This window comes from Aphidius gifuensis, linkage group LG1 (assembly GCF_014905175.1).
Source record: "Aphidius gifuensis isolate YNYX2018 linkage group LG1, ASM1490517v1, whole genome shotgun sequence".
NCBI lineage: Eukaryota > Metazoa > Arthropoda > Insecta > Hymenoptera > Braconidae > Aphidius > Aphidius gifuensis.
The window spans coordinates 28,931,615-28,953,104 of NC_057788.1; the positions used below are offsets into that span (position 1 = coordinate 28,931,615).

The window sequence follows — 21,490 nt, forward strand, 5'->3', positions numbered from 1 at the left end:
ATTTAATACTATTAAAAATAATTATTTTTGTTTTAGGAATTTTATATATTTATATATTTTTTAATTAAAAAAAAAAATTGATTATAAAATATGAATAAATTTCCTTTCATTGTGTGACAATGAAATTATGTATTAATTAATTTTTGAATTTACTAATTTATGTATTTTTGTGGTTTTAGATATGTTGGTGGTTCAAGGCGTGAATTAGTAGGTGTTAAAGAATTAGTTAATACAAGAAGAGTACAAAAAAATAATAGACATCCTTCATCAAATGTCAGAGATGGTAGTACAACTGGTTGTACTGGTGGATTACTAGGTGGTTGCAGTGGTGGCAGTGACGCACTGGCGGAATTAACAATTGAAGACCTGGCTGCCATTCCTACTGGCAATCACAGTGTTTCACATCATACTGGTCATCCTTCTCATCACAAGGTAAATTATCATTTAATTCTTTAATTATTCAAATTTTTAAAACATGAAATTTAATAGAAAATTAAAAGCTATATTTCCAACATAGAAGAAAATAAAAATAAAAAAAAATACTATTTTATAATTAATTTTAAATGACAATTATACTTGCAGCTGTTTTTTAATTTTTAATTTCTAGCTTAAATATCATTTTCAACTTGGAAAGTTTCTTAGCTAGCTACACATTTTTGTTAATATTTATTTTAAAAATTTTCTATATAAGTACGTTAAACATAAATATAAATTTCTAAATTAAATTAAAATTTATTGATAAATTTTCCATCAATTATTTAAATTAAATTTAATAATTTTTAAAATTTATCATCAATCAACTTAATTAATGATCTACAAGTTAAAAAATACCATAAAAATTACTCGATTTATACACGTGCACATACTTAGCCTCATTTTGTTTATTTATTTTTTAATTTTATTTATATATTTTTTGTTGGTTTTTGTTGATTCCTCATGGTGTAAAGGCTGTGTCAGCTGTTGCATCGTGCAGCTGTTTAGTAGGTCTGTCATGTCCTGCATACATATTTTTATTAAAAATACATACACGTATTTTATATACAACATCAGAAATATATATTATAAAATTTACTGTGACTTGTATAACGTCAATAATTGATCACCTGCTTTAAATACATTTTAAAATTATAAATTTTTATCTACTTAAATTATATTTTTTGCATATTCTTTATTTATTTTTTTTTTTTATGATTAAAGTTTTTGTTTATTAAATAAATCAAACAAATTATCGTCTGGTTTTTCAAGTTTTTCAATTATTCATATTATTGGCTATTGAATTTTATCAACTTCCAAGTTGTTGAGATGAAAAAAAAAAATATTCAAGTTGATACTAATTTAAAAAAAAATAGTTAAATTCAATTTACAATTATTTTTAAAATTATTATTATTATCAAGGGTTTATTTATATTTTTTTTATTTATTATTTTCATCAATTTGTTACTTTTTTATTTCAACAAAATGCTGAGAGATGAGATACTCAAAAGTTTTACTACTAATGATATTACATCAATTTAAAAGTTCACTTGAATTAATTTTCATTTATTTTCAACATCAAGGATTTATTATATTTCCATGATTTTTATTTTTTATCTTTATTATTTATTTGATTATTATTTACAAAATTTTTATTTTTTTTATTTTTATATAAATGATGCATTGAATGCGACTGATAAGATTATAGTACTCGGTAGACTCGTGTAGATTTAACCTCTCTTGCACTCAATATTTGTTTTCTTTTTTTTTTTTAAATTTTACTTTTTTACCCTCTTGTATTTTTTGTTCACCCTTTTTATACATTCATTGGATGTATGCAGTTTATTCATCGTTCATTCGACTGTGTGAACCTTTGGGAATATATGCGAACAAACTCATCTCATCATGCTTACCTATATATTCTCTCGTGTTTTCAATCTTTTTTCCAAGTAAATATTGTCAGAATATTTCATTTACCATTTTTTATATTATCAAAATTATTTTTCTTTCAATTAAAATTAAACTATAAATTATTTTATACACCCTTTGATTTATTTTCATTTAAATTTTGATTTATTTTATTTAATATACAAGTCATTTTTATTTTATTACTTTTAATTTATTTTTATATACACGTTTAATTTATATATCTAAAAAAAAAAAAAGTCACGTTTCAATTATTGAATTACCTAGATTATTCCAAAACATTTGTCTTTGTGAATACAATTTCTTTTTTTTTTTTTTACAAACAATTGAGCTTTGAACAATGTATGGCTTCGAGCATTTTGTTCAGCTAATGTTTAACGATTGTTTTTAAAATAAATGTGAAACAAAGCTAAAAGTTCAAATACCAAAATAAACTCGTACTGTTAATTAATATCTTTTTTGTCAACTATTATTTAACAAAGGTATCAAATAAATCTAGTGACAATGTTATATAAAATAACAGTTGTATTGAAATAAGTGTGAGTTATGAACCTGGGTCACGTAAGGTCGTCGAATCTTTCAAATCGATAAAACACTGATAAATAATATGTGCATTTACCTGCAGCATTTATCACAACTTTAGCATATGCATTTTCATATACATATATACATATAAAATATTTTATTATTCCTGTCATAAAATGTAAAATAAAAATCCAACTCATTTCCTGTTCTATTTTTCTTCACAAAATCTCGTTTTCTTTTCTTTTTTTTTTTTTCAGTTTTATTTTTTTAAAAAACCGATAGGATTCTTATTATTTTTTTTATTTTTTTCTGCGTTTAACCGGACACAAGAGACGTTGGTAATCCACTCTGGATAATCCAACTGACTTTTGCCATCTTCTACAACCCCCCAATTTTATTTCACCCTATCGGAAATTCGATATTTTTTTCAGATTTTTTTTCTCCCATTATTTGCCTTTTCCGGATGATAAAAAAAAAATAAAAAATAAAAAAAATAGATCTAGAAATATGTGTGCTCATGTCATTTACCCGGAAATTTAATAATTTTATTTTTTTATATATTTACTTTAAAACACCAAATAAATAAAATTGATATTCTTAGATTTAAATTTATAAAAAAAAAAAAAAATTTTAAATTCAAATATAGGTGTGTTTTTTATTTTATTTTATTTACAATAATGAATATATAAAATGTAGGTTTATTTATTATTCAAAAAAAAATATTTTTTTTATATCATGATATTTGAGAATAGCTGGGGGCTTGTTGGGTGACCAGTGGGGGTGGCTGGAACCGGTGAAAAATGTATTGTCGACCCCTGGATACAATTGTACTTCAGTCGACAGTTAACATTCGTTCGGTTAACGCGTTTGTATTACTAAAACATATATTATTCAACAATACACACACACATATTAATAAAAAAACATACTTTTTATAACTTCACACATTTAAACCTAAAACAAAGAGGGTTTATCTTGGCATAAATATCAACCCTTCAATTCTCACACTATACAATTTTGGAAAAAACAAGAAAATATTATTTAAAAAAACTTGTGGTGAAAATTTTAAGACAAAATAATAATTATTATGACCTAAATTTTGTGCAGTTTGTTTATGAACATAAACCCTCTTGTTATTAGCCTGATTGTTAATTATTTTCAAGTGGTCTTTTTGTTGACAAAAAGAAAAAACAATGGTAATGAGTGGCTGTGTTTAGAAGAGCTTGAGTTTTTTTTAACGTGAAATAATATATAGAGATGGTTTGTTTTTTAAATTATTATTATTATTTTTTTTTATAATTATTAAACATTGCTCAACAGTGGAAAAACTCGGGATGGATAAGGGTCGATGGCCTCAACTTCCGTTTGACTGTATATTCTCTTCGTCCGCTATCTCTCCAATTTTCCGATTATAAACCCTCGCGAAATCGATATACTACAATTTAGTTGTGTACAACACGTGTATGTGGATAAATTGAAATGACACTAAAACAAAATAATAATAATTAAAAAACCAGCTTTAAAATATATTTTAACAAAAATCCCATCCAAATATTATTTTTACAAATAATAATTAATCAATGTTTAGAAAATAAAATTAAAAATTTGTAATAAATATCTATTTCAAAAAAAAAAAAAAATAGACAAAGAGTTAAAAAAAAATATTTGAATTGGCGGCTTATTTTTACAGCATTTAAGGTCACACTTCAAAGGTCTTGAACCATCATACGTGAGAAGAGTTTGTTATTCTACTCGTTCGTTATTTTATATTTTTTTTTTTTAAATACTCAAAGTCTAAAAAACGAGAAAAAAAATGTTTAAAAACTCTACAAAAATAAAGAACGTTTTAAATTTTTTTTTTTGTTCATTCTTTTAAATTTGCCTTTTGTTTTCGCAAGTTAGTTTTCGGTTCAAGAAACGTGAGACCATCGTATGTATATAAATTATATATGTATAGATAAAAATGTGCGTGTAGCTTTGGATTTCGACCCCCATGACTCACTGCTATGCGCAGCAGCTCGACAGTGTATGACGAAGAAAAAAAAAAAAATGTATATATATATATTGAAGAATAAAAAAAGAATGTGGGCACACCCAAGCTTGTAATGATAAGTCCCCAACGCACCCTTGCCTATTACGTTAGTACAACACAACGTATTTTTATATGAATCATGCTTGTTGTACTATATTTTATATAAAATAAACCCTCGTGAATGAGAATCGATATAGCTAGTTGGTTATTACGATGAGTCCTTGACCCAGGTCGCCAAGAGACTCTTGAAAATAATTTATATAAAAAAAATAATAATATACCATCATCTAAAATATCTTGGTTTATTTCTCAATATTTTACTACATCAACATTATTATTTTTATTTACAGAGAGTTCCGGGTAGTGGAAATGGACTTACGGGGGGTGGTGTTGTAAGTGGAACAGCCACCCCCCAATCAAACCAACAAGCCAACAACCCTGTATATCGAGTTGTTAGCTCAAGACATCCTGGTCATCATAGTCACGTTAAAAAATCTGATAGTTCACAACAAACTGATAATTCAGTATTTAAAAATCATCAACAACAACAACAACAACAACAACAACAACAACATCATCAACAGCAACAACAACAACAGCAGCAGCAGCAACAGCAACAACAAAATAATTGTTCACCAAACAATACAAATTCAAACAGTCAACAATGGAAAAAATATATAGAAGCTGGAGCAGCAAGAGAACGAGACAAAGAAATAATACCATCAAGTCCTAGTCCATCAAGACGATCTCAGGTTTGTCAAATAAATTTTATTATTAAATAAAATATTTCTATTCTTTAATTTATAACACTTGTTTTACTTGTTTTTTTATTATTTAAAGGAGAAACACAGAAAACAAGCAATGGCAGAGTATACAAATGGTGATAATAAACAACAAAAAGTATCATCAAGTACATCAACAAGCAGCAGTAGTAGTAATAAAGTCAGAGGTGTACCACAAAGTTTTGGATATGTCAAGAGACACAGTGCTGGAACAAGTACAAGTCCAAATGGTGTACAAAATGGTAATAAAGATCCAACAAGAACAGCACAAGTTAGTGCTGTACCACGTACAAAGGTATTTTTAATTTAAAAACATATATTTGTTTTTTAGTTAATTATTTTAAACGAGCTTTATATTTATTTATATTTTTATTTTAAAAAATTTTAAGGTCAAAGTGTCAGGTGGTACACAAACATGTACAACTGAATTACAAGCAAATTCATCAGCTACAAATCAGGGTCATCATTATAAAAGTTACAGTTTAACTGGTCCAAGTGCAAGTCAATTATCACAATCAGTTAGAGATCGTTTGATGCTTGGTTCTCAAAGTTTACCAAAACCTGGCAGTCCTGAATTTACAGCATTATTTGCTGCTGCACATCATCGTGAACGTGCTAATGGTGGAGGTGGTAATAATAGTGGTGCTAGTTGTGGTAATAATAGTAATTCTGGTGGATCAGCAACTTCAAATTTTTCACCTCGTGTATTAAAACCATCAGATGGTAGTTTAAGTGATACTTGCAGTACATATGCTGCACCAGATATGCAAGGTTATTATGCACCAAATAGTCCATACACAACATCATGGATGAGACACAGTAATACATATACACCAAGTGGAAGATCACAAGGTATATTTGTAATGCATATCTAAAAACATTAATTAAAATTATCTTGATTAAAAAGTTGATGGATTTTAAAAAAATATAAAAAGGTTTTTTAATTGTTTAAAACATTTTAATACACTTTCAATTGAGTGGTGAAATTTAATTAAACTTTATGGATATTTAAAATTCAAAAAAAAAATTTTAATTACTTTTGTTAATTAAATAATTTAGAGTAGTTTTTAAATACTTTTGCTAAAAAGAAAATTATAAAAATATAATTAATTTACTGCATAAAGTTGAGATGAAAAAATATTTATTTTTAAATTAATTTTTTAAAATTATTTATTTTATCAATTTAAAAAAAAATAATTAATCAATTCATATATTTATTTTGAAATATTAATTTTTTAATCTTTATTTGTAGATTAAATATTAAAAATAAAATTAAATGTATTTGCACTTGACAGTGATTATAACCAGACGTAAAAAAAATAAAAAAAAAAAAAAGGGAAAATGTTGGATATATAAAAAATAAAAACAAGTGTAGATATTTATAAATCAAATATCCTTTTAGGTATGGGACTGTGTGAGGCGGACAGTGTTGAATCTTTGGGTTCTCATCGAGCAAGTTTGACCCACGCTCGTCTCTTGATGCATCAACGGGATTCAACCGGATCACCAGCACCGCCCAGACTCAACAGAAGCAATTCAATCAGGTAAGACTGAATAATATTACTCTCATTAACAAACCAACTTGCAAACCTTATTCATCGCTGCAAAAAAAAAATAAATTAAATTAAATCTATATATTGTCAATAAGTTTTAAAAACACGTTACGTATAAAAAATTACTTCAACACTTGATTTATTTAAACTTCAATTAATAATATCAATCAATTTAAATTAAAAGAAAAATAAATTTATATTTTTAACACTTGGATTTGATGAAATTTTAGCCATCTAAGAGACAGGACATTTCCAAGGTATAAAAATTGTAAATTAAATGAAAAAAACAAAAATTAAATTGATTCTGATAATAAAAATGAAAAAAAAAAACAATTTAAATAATTGATAAGAAAATATAAATTAAATTGCACAGTGCTTTTTTAAATATTGACACATAAATTATTGATGTTTAATAAATTTTTAAATCACAATGTTTGAGCTTTTCACAAAAATTCATTTAAAATAATATAATGGTATTGATTAATTTATTATTTTTTTTTTTTATTTTAAAGATCAACAAAGAGTGAAAAAATGTATCCATCAATGTTGGCAAGAGGTAGTGGTACATCGTCATCAGTTGGTGAAGAAGTTGGTATTGGTATTGGAGTTGGTGGTGAACCTTATTACAGTGTTCCAGTTGGTACTATTGGTTGTCCTGGTCAACACTGGTCACAGCCAACATCACCAACACCAACTCATCCATCAAGACAACCACCAAATCTTTATCAACATGTACACAAAGACGATGACAGTAAGTTTAATATATTTTTTATAAAAATTAAAATACATCTATTAAAAATAAATTTAATTTGTTGATAAAAAAATTTAAATAGCCATTGATATAATATTACATAATTAGAGCAATAGATGGACTTGAAATAGTCAATAATATTTTTTGGTATTGTCAATTTTATTTGATGTCTTTAAAAGTTTAAAAACACACTGATAATTTACCTTGAAAAAAAGTGAGACAAAATTCAAAGAATTTCTTATAAAGATCAAAAATAAAAACCCGAAAAATTAGCAAAGAATAAGACCTAAAGAAAAAAAAAAGATAAGTCAAATAGTCCTAGTGGTTTTGACCTTAAAAAAGATCAATTGATACAAATCTTTTGTTCTGCTTTGACAATTTTCACAGTTCATGGTTCTTCAGTATCCCTAGTCTCCACAGCAAGCAGTCTTTACAGTTCTGCTGAAGAAAAACAAGCTCATGAATTGAGAAAGCTGAGACGTGAGCTACTTGACGCCCAGGAAAAAGTACATTCCTTGACAAGTCAACTATCAACAAATGTAAGTACTAAAAAATATAAATATCAATTAAACCAAACACACTGATCAAATCAAAGAAAATTAAATAAATAATTCAAACAAAATCCCATATAAATATTACGAAAAAAAAAACACTTTTAAACAGTATCATCATTCTACTGGAAAGACAATATCATTGCAATCAAATAAAACTATCAAAAAATTATAATAATTTATATTTTTTTAATTTAAAAATCGCGCTGTTAAATATTCAAATGATATGTTGAAGTATCATAGCATTTTGATTGGCAGTATAACATAAGTCTCCATGTCATTCCTCCAATGATATTTGAGCTGGGTATATTGTATCTATTAAGCCAATGAATGGTGCCCATTGTCCATGAACTACAGCGATCCATGAGAATATAATATTTAAGGGGGGATAATTCAACGTCAGAAAGCGACTGTGTTGGGTTTACACACAAACATCACTTTCAGTTTGCGACAAGACACCAAGTCACGTTGTTCATTCCCCTTTCTCGATTATAATATTTATTTTTTAAAAAATATCATATATGCGCTATAGATCATGCGCAATAATAATAAAAATAAATTTAAAAATTTATTTACAAACAATTCAAACATTCGCGGGTTTTTATTTATATTTAATACTTTTTAAAAAGAAAGTTTTGTGTAAGTGCAGTGGTATTTATTTATTTAAATAATGTTATTCGTGTGTTAGTGTAATGATTGTATGATAAATAGTTAATATGATAATAATCAGTGACATTCTCGTGCACCTGGATCTGTGCATCTGGTAATTATCGTGATCAACTTTGTCGTGATGACGATCATCACGACATAAATTTTTTACTCATCGATTATTTTAATAGTTGTTTTTTTAACAACCACCACCACCACTCCTTTAATTTATTCTATCATCAATTATATATTAAAGAAAAAAAATTTTAAAAAAAGTTAATTGATTATAGTTGAAAAAAATGTGTAATCATCAATGTTATAGGTAAAAAAAAAAAATATGATGTTTGTGTAAATATGCTCTGTGGCCTCGGGGGGATGAATAATTGCCTGGAAATTTTTATATTTTTTTTCTAAATATTAACACTTGTCTTTAAGTTATTATCATATTTAAAATATGTTAGAATTTTTTTATTTTTTTTTATCAAATACGTTTGATGGAGTGATAAGATTTAAATAGGTGTTCCTCAATTTATCAGGTGTTAGGTTCTTTTTTATTTTATTTTGTGTTTACTTGGGGAAATACAAAGATGTATAAAAAAGACTTAATTTTTATTTGACTCATTGGTAGATGAGGTTTTTTTTTTTTTTTTGGAGTCGACTCATCGATCCGTGATGATGTGTATCATCTGCAAAAATTGATAGCAGTACTAGATCTTCAATTTCAAATAAGGCTTGTCTGTCATTTACCAAGAAAATAATTTATTTCTCAGCAACATAGAAAAACAAATATACTGTTTTTTTTTTAAATCTTTAAAGTCATTCTCATCACGTGTCTTTGTATATTTTTTTTTTACTCCACTATCTCTCGTTAATCTTCTAAATATAAAAATTAAATTTAAAAAAAAAAATCATACTTCCTGGAAAAGTGTATTGAATTATTATTTATGAAAGAAAAAATACTGTAATAATAACTCGTGTAAAAAAAAAAGGAATAAATTAATAATTAAAAAAATATTACAGTAATAAAAAAAATAGTATCAAGTAGGTTAATGATTGAGTCAGTGATAAAGCTAATTAACTTGCCAACTCACGTAAATAATTCTAAAAAAAAATAAATAAATAATAATAGAGAGGATTAAATGAATAAAAAAAAATCAAGAATCAAAACAAGAATACAAAAATTAAATTCACCATAATATTTCAATGTATTTTCTGTTTTTTTTTTTTCATTTTGAGGTGTGAAAAATGTGTCTTGAATTTTCAAACACGTTTTAAGCATACAAAAGTGAGATTTCTTTTTTTTTTTAGATATAGTATAAAGATATACCTACATGTGTATAGCTTAAACCAAAATACATAAAAAATATATATTCGAAGAAGGGACAATGGCCCTTTTTGTAAATGTACACGCACGTTTTTTCGTGAGTTCTTTTTGGGCCTTTTTAGATTTACAAGACCCCCCTTAGTTATTTGCTTTTCTTAGGGTCTCGTTTTTTCGATAAATATATATATTATATTTTTTTATTTTACGAGTTAGTCATGACAAGTAATTTTAAGACCAATCATTGACAATAAAACAGTAACCACAAAACAATTTACCAAACAAAAGTTCGAAATTTCGAAATTTCGAAATCGAAATAATCAAATTATTTTTCAAATAGTAATATGTTTTTTTTTTTTTAAGTTAATTTGTTAAATTCTTTTGTTAAATATTTATTTATTTATTTTATTTATAATTAATGATAATGATTTTTTAATTATAAAAAATGAATTAATCATTACAGTAAATTAAAAAAAAAATATTTATCATACAAGATATTTATTATTTCATTAAAAAAAAAATCATTTAAATAAATTGTTTTGTTGTTTAAACTTATTATTGTCTTGCGTCATCAAGTTCATCTAAAAAAATGTATAAAAAAACATAAATAAATGATATGTCCTCGATTAATTGCCAATCGTGTGGATGACTACGTCACATATTCAGAATTTGCAATTCGATTATCGGCTTCTTTACATACAAATGTTTTCCGCCTATTGCTATTTAAATTCCACCAACAATTCATCACAAAATAAAAAAAAATAAAATTGCATAAATAAATTAAATTTACCTGTATTCAACCAACATAAACTTCCTTCAATTGAAAATCATAATAATAAAAAAATTTATAAACTAAATAGGTACAGTTAATTTATATTAATTTTAAAATTTTATTTAATTTTTTATTATCATTGGTCTTAAATAAATAGTATTATTATTTTTTCCTTTTTTATCTAACTGGATAAAATCTCTGTTGGATTACTGGAAAACTTGTCTATGATATTGCATGTATCTTCACCATTCTCGTTTTGTATTTTCTCAGATAATCATTTCAACTATCCAGCTAGTTTTTTCACTTGTTTGTTTTGTCTCCAACATAATACATATATATATTTTTTTTTTATATTTCTTTTCTCATTATCGTTCAAATACTGTACATTTTCTTTTTACTATTATTTTTTATATTATCTTCTTTGAGAAACTGTGTTCTGCACCATTTCCTGAACGATAGTCGGCCTCTTTTACAATTTTAACGTAAAAAAAAAAAATACCAAGTAAATCAAACAAAACAAAATTAGGTATACATTGTTTTTCACAAGAAACTTTTTCTTCGAAATTACGTAAAATATTTCTTATGATTCATGTATGATCTGATTTTTCAATCTATATATTACTCCATATTATTTTTAATAATGATAATAATATTAAACTTGTATACATGCAGCTAACAAACTGTAATAAGAAAAAAAATTTTTTAAAAATGAGTCGTCAAGGTAGAGCCTCAAGGCACATATTGATAATGATGGTATACTGTTTCAGGATATATAATATATAATAACATGATTCTGGTGACTTTAATTTGTTCATAGAGGCAATTTTAAATTTATTAGTATATTTAAATTGATTCAATGTTGGTTTGTCTTATTTATTGTTTTATTTTTAAAATTTATTATCATTATTATAGTTAAAGATATATGAAAAAATATATATGAAAAGTCAGTGATGATGGGTTGTTTCTTTATTGAAGCCAACTAGTTGTCCAATCCTCTTTCTTGACTTATTAAAAGTCTCTTCTCGTTTATGCCTTTTGTCTCATATTCTTTTTTAACATATTGTACTTGCAATATACATGAATATACTTGACAATAATATTTTTTAATTTAAAATAAATTTATATTGCTCTTTTTTTTTTATATTTAATATTTGTCACTTTTTTTTTTTTTTGCTAATTCATATAAATTTTATTGTTCTGTCTTTTTTTATTTTATCAATATAATTTTATCAATTTAAAAAACCATTGTTTTATTTGAACAAAAGAATAAAAAAAGTTTTTACTTTATTTATTTATTTTTTTTAACACAAGTTGTGTGGAATAAAATTACTTGTACATATTGTAGAGTTATATCTTGTAGAGTTTGAAGGGGATAAAATAAGTAAAATAAAAAATAAATATGATGATGATGATGATGATGGTGCGTCAAGTGGATCCGTGGAATGGTTGATTGTAGAAAAAAGTGGATGGACTGCTGGTTAGAAGACATGTTTTTTTTATTTCCAGACGGATTCTTCAACTCACGTGAAGAAGAATTCGTCTTTTCTTTATTTTACTTTTAAATATAATTTCAGTTTTTTTAAAAAAACTTCCTTATCCCTGTCATCTTGTGTTCACTCTCTTGAAGTTTATTCATTTTTGCAAGTACAACCTTGCTTATTTCCTGTCTTATCGATCTTCATCATTATCTTATTTTTTATATCTTTATTTTAATATATTTATAACAATATTTATATAAATAAACTTCATTCAAGTTTTTCGATAAAAAATATAATTTTTTTTTGCAAAATTATTATATGATTATTATCATCAAGGTGTTTTATTATTTTTGCAACGAGTATATGTATATAAAAAAATTTTTTACGATGATAATTATATTGGAAAAAAAAATTGAATTACTAATTGGTGTAAATTGTTGATTCATCCGCAAGTTATGGAGACTAATGACAAGTTCAACATCAATAATAATTCATAAAAAAAATTTATATTATTTTTTCAGTTATTATCAACCTCAATTCATGCATTTTTTTTTTTTTTTGAATAAATTTTATCAGTGTCTAGTTTGTTTGCAGATATATTACTAAAAAAAATTAAAAAGATAATTTCTTTGAAATTTTTTAGTATGCATCCACTCGCACGTGACTATCCACGTTATTATCATAAATTTAACCCCTTTATATTTTATACTCTTACCCTTTTTTTTTTTTATGAAAACATACTTTCAAGTATCACAACAAAATACTCACTGTGTTTCATGACCCGCATTATACCTCGAAAAAAAATAAAAAACTAAAAAACCACCAAGTAAATCTATCAAAAATACTTGATGAAAAAATTTTATCTTCATTATAATTTTTACCATCTAATGGAGAAAAAAAATTCATGAGAAGAAAATTTATATATATACATTTAATATATTTTTCTGTCTTATTATAATTTTTTAAATTTTATGTATTTTTTTTTTCTTCTTTATTTGACTTCTTTCATGTTGCGGATGTCTTCACACATCAACAGAATATCCAAGTAGCTAAGCAATAACTGAACCATGTCAAAGATAAAAAAAATAAAAAATTATTTATTCAAAAATAAATTATCATTTTTATGAAAAATAATTTGTGCATTATTTTAAATTTGATTAATTTATTTTTAAAAAAATTACAACAATTATTAGAGTTATATAAATTCAATCATAAATCATAATATTTTATTTTTAATATAAAGATGAACTGTTTTAAATCAAACGTTGTCGTGTGTGTGTGTTAGCTAATCGTTAAATATAGAATCACACCATCAGTCTTTAATATTTTTTTATTTATTATTTTTCATTCATTAATAGTCATCTTGTCCAGTACTATAATCATCATCTGTTTTATATTATTATTTTATATTCTATTTTAAATATTAAACACATTATGCCATCAATTTGACACAGTTTTTTATTAGACACAAAAAATAATATTTATATAAATTTTTTTTTTTTATAAATTATAAATGAATCAATGTGTTACGTCATTGATTATTTCAAAATGCATGTATCATACAAACAGTCTGATGGAAGAGACCAGTTTTTAAAGCCCCATGTTATTTTTAAATTTATTTATATTTGAATGAATATATTATAAAATTTAAATGATATAAAATAAATAAAAAAATATATAATGATTTTTATGACTGGATCTAGAAAAGCTTGACTTTTTTTTTCTAGAAAGTATTTTGTCATTTTATCCTTGGGCTATTCTTATGAATAGCAGACAATTTCGTCGATTTTTTTTTTTTAGAAAATTCAATTGTTTGCAAATTAAGATCTGAAATAATAAAAATTTATTGTGGAAGGACATATATCTGTCATTTACTTGAAGCTTATAAATCGGTAATAAAAAATATCAATTTTCATTTTTTATAATTCAACAAATAAACATAATGTTAAAATAGTAATAAAAAAAAAAATAGGCGTAGAATGTTGTAGGTTTTAATGACAAAGGTGTGTCAATAATTTTCTTAAAATATAGTAAACAATATTTTTTAAATAAACAATACTATATAAATAAAATAATTTACGATTTGTTGATAGAAAAAATCGTCAAATTATCAGCATATAATAATCATTTCAAAAAATAATAATGACACATGATCTTCTTAAATGTCTGTGGTCAATTACCGCAAATAAGATACCAAAAATTTTTTTAACAAATAAAAATTATAAAACCATAAAAATACCGTTAATTTATTAATTTTTTTATTGACTTTGAACTTTGTTTTAGAGATATCGATTGTGGTTTTTCAAAAAAATAAAAAAAATTATTTATCAACTTAGTTGACAAGACAAAGAACTTTAAATTATTTACAAATGATTTTATCAATATTAATTGCTCTTATTAAAAAATTAGTAAAATTATATTTAATTTTTCATTTTATGTAAAATATTTATAGCCTATATGGTTTCTTCCTTTCACCATGAAATGAAAATAAACTTGAAGGTATATTTGACCTCGAAACTGATATACTATATACAAGTCGATTACGATTAAAAATATCTTTTAAAATTTTTTTAGGCTTTTTTAAATATTTAATTTTTTTTTTTTTTCCTTTTATTATCAGTAATCACGTTACGCGTTGTGGATCTTTTTGATATTCAGCTTCATTTTATGATAACGATACATGTAACATTCTAAATATGACTCTGAATGCCTCTTTAAATTATTTGACTTGTATCTAGGTCATACAGATTTCAATACTATCTTAAACTCTTCTCTCTCGTTTTGTCTCCATTGTTATTTTATAATAGAAATTTTTTCGATTCTTCGTTGTATTATTTTTTGATAATTTTATCTATTATATCATCTTGGAAAAATTATTTCAATCAATCAAAATATTTATTAATATAAATTCTTCACTTTTATTCATTTTAAATTTATATACAATGTTTTTTTTTTTTATTACTCATAATCATCTATCATATATCACTTAAAATATATAAAATAAAAAAACGTGATAATTTTTTTTAGATAGTATTTTTGCACTTAAATATATATATAAAAAAAAAAAATTTATTTATCACTGCACAAAGGTCAAATATTTCATCACATAAAAAATAATTTCAGTGAGTGGAATATTTTTTTATGTTATACATATATTGTTATGACGTTTGTAATATTGAAATTTATTTAAAAAAAAAAAATTATAATTTTTAATATCAAAAGGGAATTGATATAAACTGGTACAGGTCAACAGAGCATATTTACATTAATATATTAACGGTTTCAGGTTTGTGTTTCTAAGAGAGTGACGTGTTAATATTTTAAAATAAAAAAAAAATAAAAACAATAGCAAGTTATTTCACCGGATTTTAATCACTACAAAAAAAAAAAAGAAAATTATTAAACAAACAAAAACTGGTTAGTCATTTTTAACAATGACTCATTAATAATAATATTATTTTATTTATAAAAAAAAATTTAAAAACAAAATGGATTTAAATATTTGTTCGAGAAGAGTGCATGATGGATATGCAACAATTCGTGCACGACCAAGAAATCGACCACGAGCTGTTTATCGTTCTGATTCTGAGGAATTATTAAAAGAAACTGATGGACCATATGCATTACCAACAGTATCAAATGTCATATTAAAAAATGATAACAATATAAATCAAGTACCAAGATGGTCTGACCAAGGAAAAAATATATTACACGAAAATTATGGTACACTTAGAAGAAAAAATAATAAAAATTTAAAAATTGATAAACCATTAATCTTGAATTCTTTTGCTAGTCAAAAAAATTTTAAGAAAAATGATGATTATGATGATGACAATGATATAGATAAACATTTATATGATACAGTTGCATCTGATGATTATTCTGATGATACAAAATCAATAACATCAACAAGTTTAAATGACAAATTAAGTATTAGAAGTTCGCTTGATTTAAATTCAAGCATTGAAGATACAAAAATAAGCAATGAAGATATTAAAATAAAACAACCAATTTATGCAATACCAAATATAAAATGTGTTGATAATGATAATGATGATGATGATATTAATAATAACATAAATGACAACAAAAATTTAGATATAAATTATGTACCAAGTGGTGATTTATATCGAACAACAACAAAATTCATTGAAAATATAAATAAAAATATAGCTGAAATTGATAAAAGTTATGAAGAGCTATGTTATAATGTTAAAAATAATTCTGTTTATGGTGTTATTAATAAATTAAAAACCTCATCATCATCGTCATCATCATCACCAGATAATGATAACAATAATTTATATAATTATCCACGTAAACGTAATATGGAACCAATGCCACCAATAACAATTGACATTGATGATAAATTATTAATTGATAATGATGATAAATATAATACAATAAATAGTAAAAAAAATTTATATAATCATAAAAATTTATTTAAAAAACGTACAAATTCATTTGGTAGACATCCACCAAAATTATTACCACGTTTATCATCAATTGATAGCAATAGCACATTGAGACATTCAACTGGTTCAACAACAACAACATCATCAACAAAATCAAATGAATCATTATGTGCAATTAGTGAAAGTTTAAATGAATTAACAATTAGCAATAATAATTATAATAATGATGTTAAATCTGAAGAATCATCATTGGTGACCTTGCGTATAAAAGACCAAAGTATTTCATTTAAAAATAGTGAGATCATTGACCCAGGTACTGAGTCAGACGATGAATTTATAAATGAAAAAAAAATTAATAAAACAAATTGTAAATCTAAAATTGATAATTGTTTATCATCGTCATCATCGTCATTTGATTATTCAAATAATCATCAAATAAATATTATTAATAGTAATAATAGCAGTAATAATTATTGTGTTAAATTTAAAAAAAGATGTGATACATTACCATCAAGAAAATTAAAATCAATAACACGTACAATTTGTAAATCAACTGATGATGTACTTGATAATGTTGTTGTTGATAATAATAAGACAAATAAATTATTATTAGTTGATGCAACTGATATTATAATGCTTAAAGATGAAAATAATAAAATTAATAATTTAAATAAAAAATATAATAATAGATATTCATCGTTATCAAGAACTCGACATGGTTCATTAGATTCAGATGATGATATTACTGCTGTTTCAACTTCAAATGTGTCATCTGGTTTTGCAACATTACCAAGAAGAAGAGAAACAATAACAACTGTTAATAATGATGGACAAATAAATAGACGTTTATCAGGAAATATTGTTCCAGTACTTGAACCACTGTATGAACATGCTGTTAGTAATCCTGTTAAACCCAGAGGCAATACAAATGTTATACCATGGTGGGAACTTGCTACGAAAAAATATCGACATCGTAGTTGTCCATCTTTGCAGGTAAATTATTCAACAATCATTTTTTTTTTTTTATAATATTCACAAGACATGAATATTATAATAAATAAAAATAGACAAAAATTTTTAAAATTTGTTTTTTTCATTTTCCCATGGAAATTTTATTTTTATTTTTTTTTTTTTGAAAAATATTTTTATTTGTGAATAGCTGTTATTAATGACCGGATGTATGCATTTAATTATGCACTTGGAATAATAAAATAAATAGAAAATAATTATTAAGATTGTAGCTTGTAAGAAAAAAACAAAAAAAAAAAATGATTTTAAATTTGATTTAAATGTTTTTTATTTGCAAATTTAAATTACTTCATGGGTTTTTTTTTTGTTTTGAATTTTTCAGAGGTCTTGAACTTGCAATGTCAAAAATAAATGAAATAAATTTTTGTTGATTGTAAGGGGGAAAGTATAAAAAAATTTATAAAAATAAAAAATGATAAGGCGGTATGTTGTTTTATAACGAAGCGTGGGTTGAACATGTTGATACCTACTTTGAGACTTGTATTTTACACGATTGAATAATTAGATGTGCTGAGTAACCCCGGGTTTATTTTATTTAATTTTTTTTTTTTATTCTTCCATTTCTTTTGTGATTCAATTTTATTTTCTTTTTAAATTATTTATTTGACACTCGATTCTGTAGTTTTTTTTTTTTTTTTCGAACCCCATACAAGACCGTAAATATAACACATTTTTTTTTTATTATTCCAATGTTCAAGACATTATTAAATAACAAAATTAAATAAAAATATTATTCAAATTAATATTTATAGAAAAAGAAAATACGTATAGCTTGATTTTCGACTTTGAAAAATTTTCAACTGTCGAAACTAAAATGATACATTGGTAATCTTAAAATAAATATAGAAGAAAAATAATAATAATAAGAAATTCAAGATAAATATAATTTTAGTTCACGGTTTGTAAAAGTTGCTCTCATGTTTGGGTCAAGATGAGGGAGGGTCCTTCGAGTGTTGAGTTGAAATGGAAAAAAAAAAAAAACTTAAAAAAATATATGAAAAGAAAAAATAAATGGATTATTATTGGTGTTCCTGTAAAAATACATGGTAGCAGCTTCAATCTGTGTGTTGAGGGGAATTAAATTTTTTTAAAAAGCTGTACAATAAAATGGGGTTGTTACAAAAGCCATAGATTTTCAAAGCACTTGATATTTTTTGATATACGTGAGAATTTATTATACGACGTCAACAAATCAACCCCTAAAAAATTATACCTTAAATTTTCAATTTCATAGAAAAATAAATTAAATAAATATTACATTTTTATTTACTCAAAATTTTTCCATAAATTTATAAATACATTATTTATTTATTTTTATAATTTAACATGATTTTTGTGAATGATAAATTAATTTATCTGTCGGCATTTGACTTCATGATTTAATTTTAAAAAGATTTTTTGTGTTTTATTCGAGTGCATCCTGCCATGGCTCAAGTAAGAAAGATTGTGGCTTCTCTTGTGTGCTCCTCTTTAAATTCTAGATGTATAACATACTGTTTTTTTTTTTAATACTCAGTATTACATGGGAACATTTACCCCAGTTGATTTTGAGTTTTTTTTTTTTTTCTATTTTTTATTTTTCTCTGTAACGCTTCGTAGATTATGCAGTTCTCACATCTACCGGAACACTCTATTGTCCATTAAGAAGAAAAAAAAATCTAAGAAAAAAAAAAACCAGTCAATCGTAATAATAAAGACCCTTCTTGTCGAGGCGAAACGTGCCTTTTTTAGAAAAATAAAAATAAAATAGCCCCTTAAAATGACCACTTTTATAAAATTACTAGAAATTATCTCTCAAAAGACCAAAAAAAAAATATAAAAATAATATAATAACTACAAATTACATAAAAATTAAAAATATAAAATTATTATTATAAATTACTGTAATAATATTTTTCATTAAAAATTTAATTTTATATCCAAATAAGTATTAAAATATTTATAAATTTTATATTTTATTTTGACGATGCGTTGGCAATTATATGCAGGTTAAATTTATAAACAAAAAAATTTACGACATTATTTAAAAATTATATGAATATATTTTTTATTGTTATTAGTTATTAATATTTTTTTTTTTTATATTATATATTTTTCACAGTGTGACCGCATTTTGCACATCTCTCTTGGGAGTAATAAAAATACAACCGGAAAAAGTATCAAATGAAATATAAAAAATATATATAAAAATATAATACACATAGTGTAACAGTGACAAGCCTTGTTCCACTCACACTGCCAATCCTTTTTTTAATTTTATTTATTTATATATTATTTATCAGATTTTTAAATATATTTTTATTTTATTTTCTTGACCACTTAATTTGTCTTAAATATATTTGAGGAAAAAAAAATAAATAAATGTTTATTTATTAAATTTTTTATTATTATTATTTTGAGAAATAATAATTATCATTTTAATTGATAATTATATTCTCGTTGATGCTTAATTATATATTCAATTTCTTTATTCTGTTATTTTTTTTTAGAAATATATTTTATTAATTCAAATGATTTTCGTTTGAAATTTTTATCTTCATAAATCTCAATTTAGTAATTTAGATGGAAAGGAGAATTTTATTAATATAATTTTAACTCAGATGTCAGTGTTATTAAATTAAAACACTAAATCAAAAATTTAAAAATTGCAACTAATAAATTACTTAATTATTCACAGACATTTATCATTTTTTAATTCACTTATTATGCCTTTAAAAAAATTGATATAAAAACCTGATTGTTTTCAAATTATTACAACAAAAAAAAATATATATTCAATCTATATTTTTTTCTAATATATAATTATTAATTAGACAATAAAAATTAGTAAACAAAATAGAAATTAATTCATTTCCAAATAAAGAAAATATAGTTACTTAATTTTATATTTTTATTTATAAAAAAAATGTAAATAAATATAGTGTATCAATCGAAAAATCATACTTTCTCATGAATAAACCGTATTAGAAATTATTCACCTGAGGCATTTTATAATGAGCAATTAGATTTGAATTAAAAGCTCATTTATTCCCACGATATTAACATTTATTATCAATCAATTTGAACCTGATAAATATTTCATCATCAAACTTGCCCCAATAAACATAAACAATATAAATAAAAATATTAACAACATCGTGAATATTTCCACCCACATAATTTATATATATTTTATATAATCAAAAAATAATATCAACTGGTAATTGTGATAATTAAAAAATATATTATACATTGCTGTAAGATCTAACACGAAAAAAAATTGCTCAATCGAAATGGTCATAGTTTCGTTACTTCATTTTATTTGTAGCTCTAAATTTATTATAAATTACTAAATAATTAGTGACACACATGGAAGTTAAATAAATTAAATATATTCATAATTTAATCGATATAGCCTCTCTAAAATAAAACACACAAGTATCTTCTTCCTCATTGATATAATAAAAATATACTAAAATAATCAAAGATATATAAAACAGACTTTCTCAACTTCCTTTTGGTAGAAAAAAAAAAAAAAAAATTAATTAAGATATTAGTAAAAATGTATATCCACTTGTATAATTTTTTATTTAAAGAAAAATTTAATTATTCAAGTTATTTATTGTTAATTAAAGTGATAAAAAAAATTTGTATATATTTAGAGATTTTTTTATCTTTAAAGCAGGCTTCATAAAAATAAATACCAACAAGTAAATAAAATGTGATTTTATATTTTTACATGTTAGAAATTAAAA

The 21,490-nt window shown here is 23.7% G+C and overlaps 1 protein-coding gene across 6 annotated transcripts in view; it reads left to right on the forward strand.

Moving 5' to 3' along the window:
- LOC122860119 (protein sickie-like) overlaps window positions 1-21,490 on the forward strand; it is a 112,343-nt gene that overhangs the window by 83,591 nt on the left and 7,262 nt on the right. For 5 of the 6 annotated variants that reach the window (XM_044163783.1, XM_044163780.1, XM_044163782.1 and 2 more), the window contains 8 exons: window positions 180-432; window positions 4,807-5,208; window positions 5,297-5,533; window positions 5,628-6,090; window positions 6,641-6,782; window positions 7,022-7,048; window positions 7,304-7,542; window positions 7,930-8,081. In XM_044163783.1, the coding sequence (XP_044019718.1) occupies window positions 180-432; window positions 4,807-5,208; window positions 5,297-5,533; window positions 5,628-6,090; window positions 6,641-6,782; window positions 7,022-7,048; window positions 7,304-7,542; window positions 7,930-8,081 (1,915 nt within the window). The remainder of the gene's footprint in view (window positions 1-179; window positions 433-4,806; window positions 5,209-5,296; window positions 5,534-5,627; window positions 6,091-6,640; window positions 6,783-7,021; window positions 7,049-7,303; window positions 7,543-7,929; window positions 8,082-21,490) is intronic. The other variant, XM_044163781.1, reaches the window with a different exon arrangement.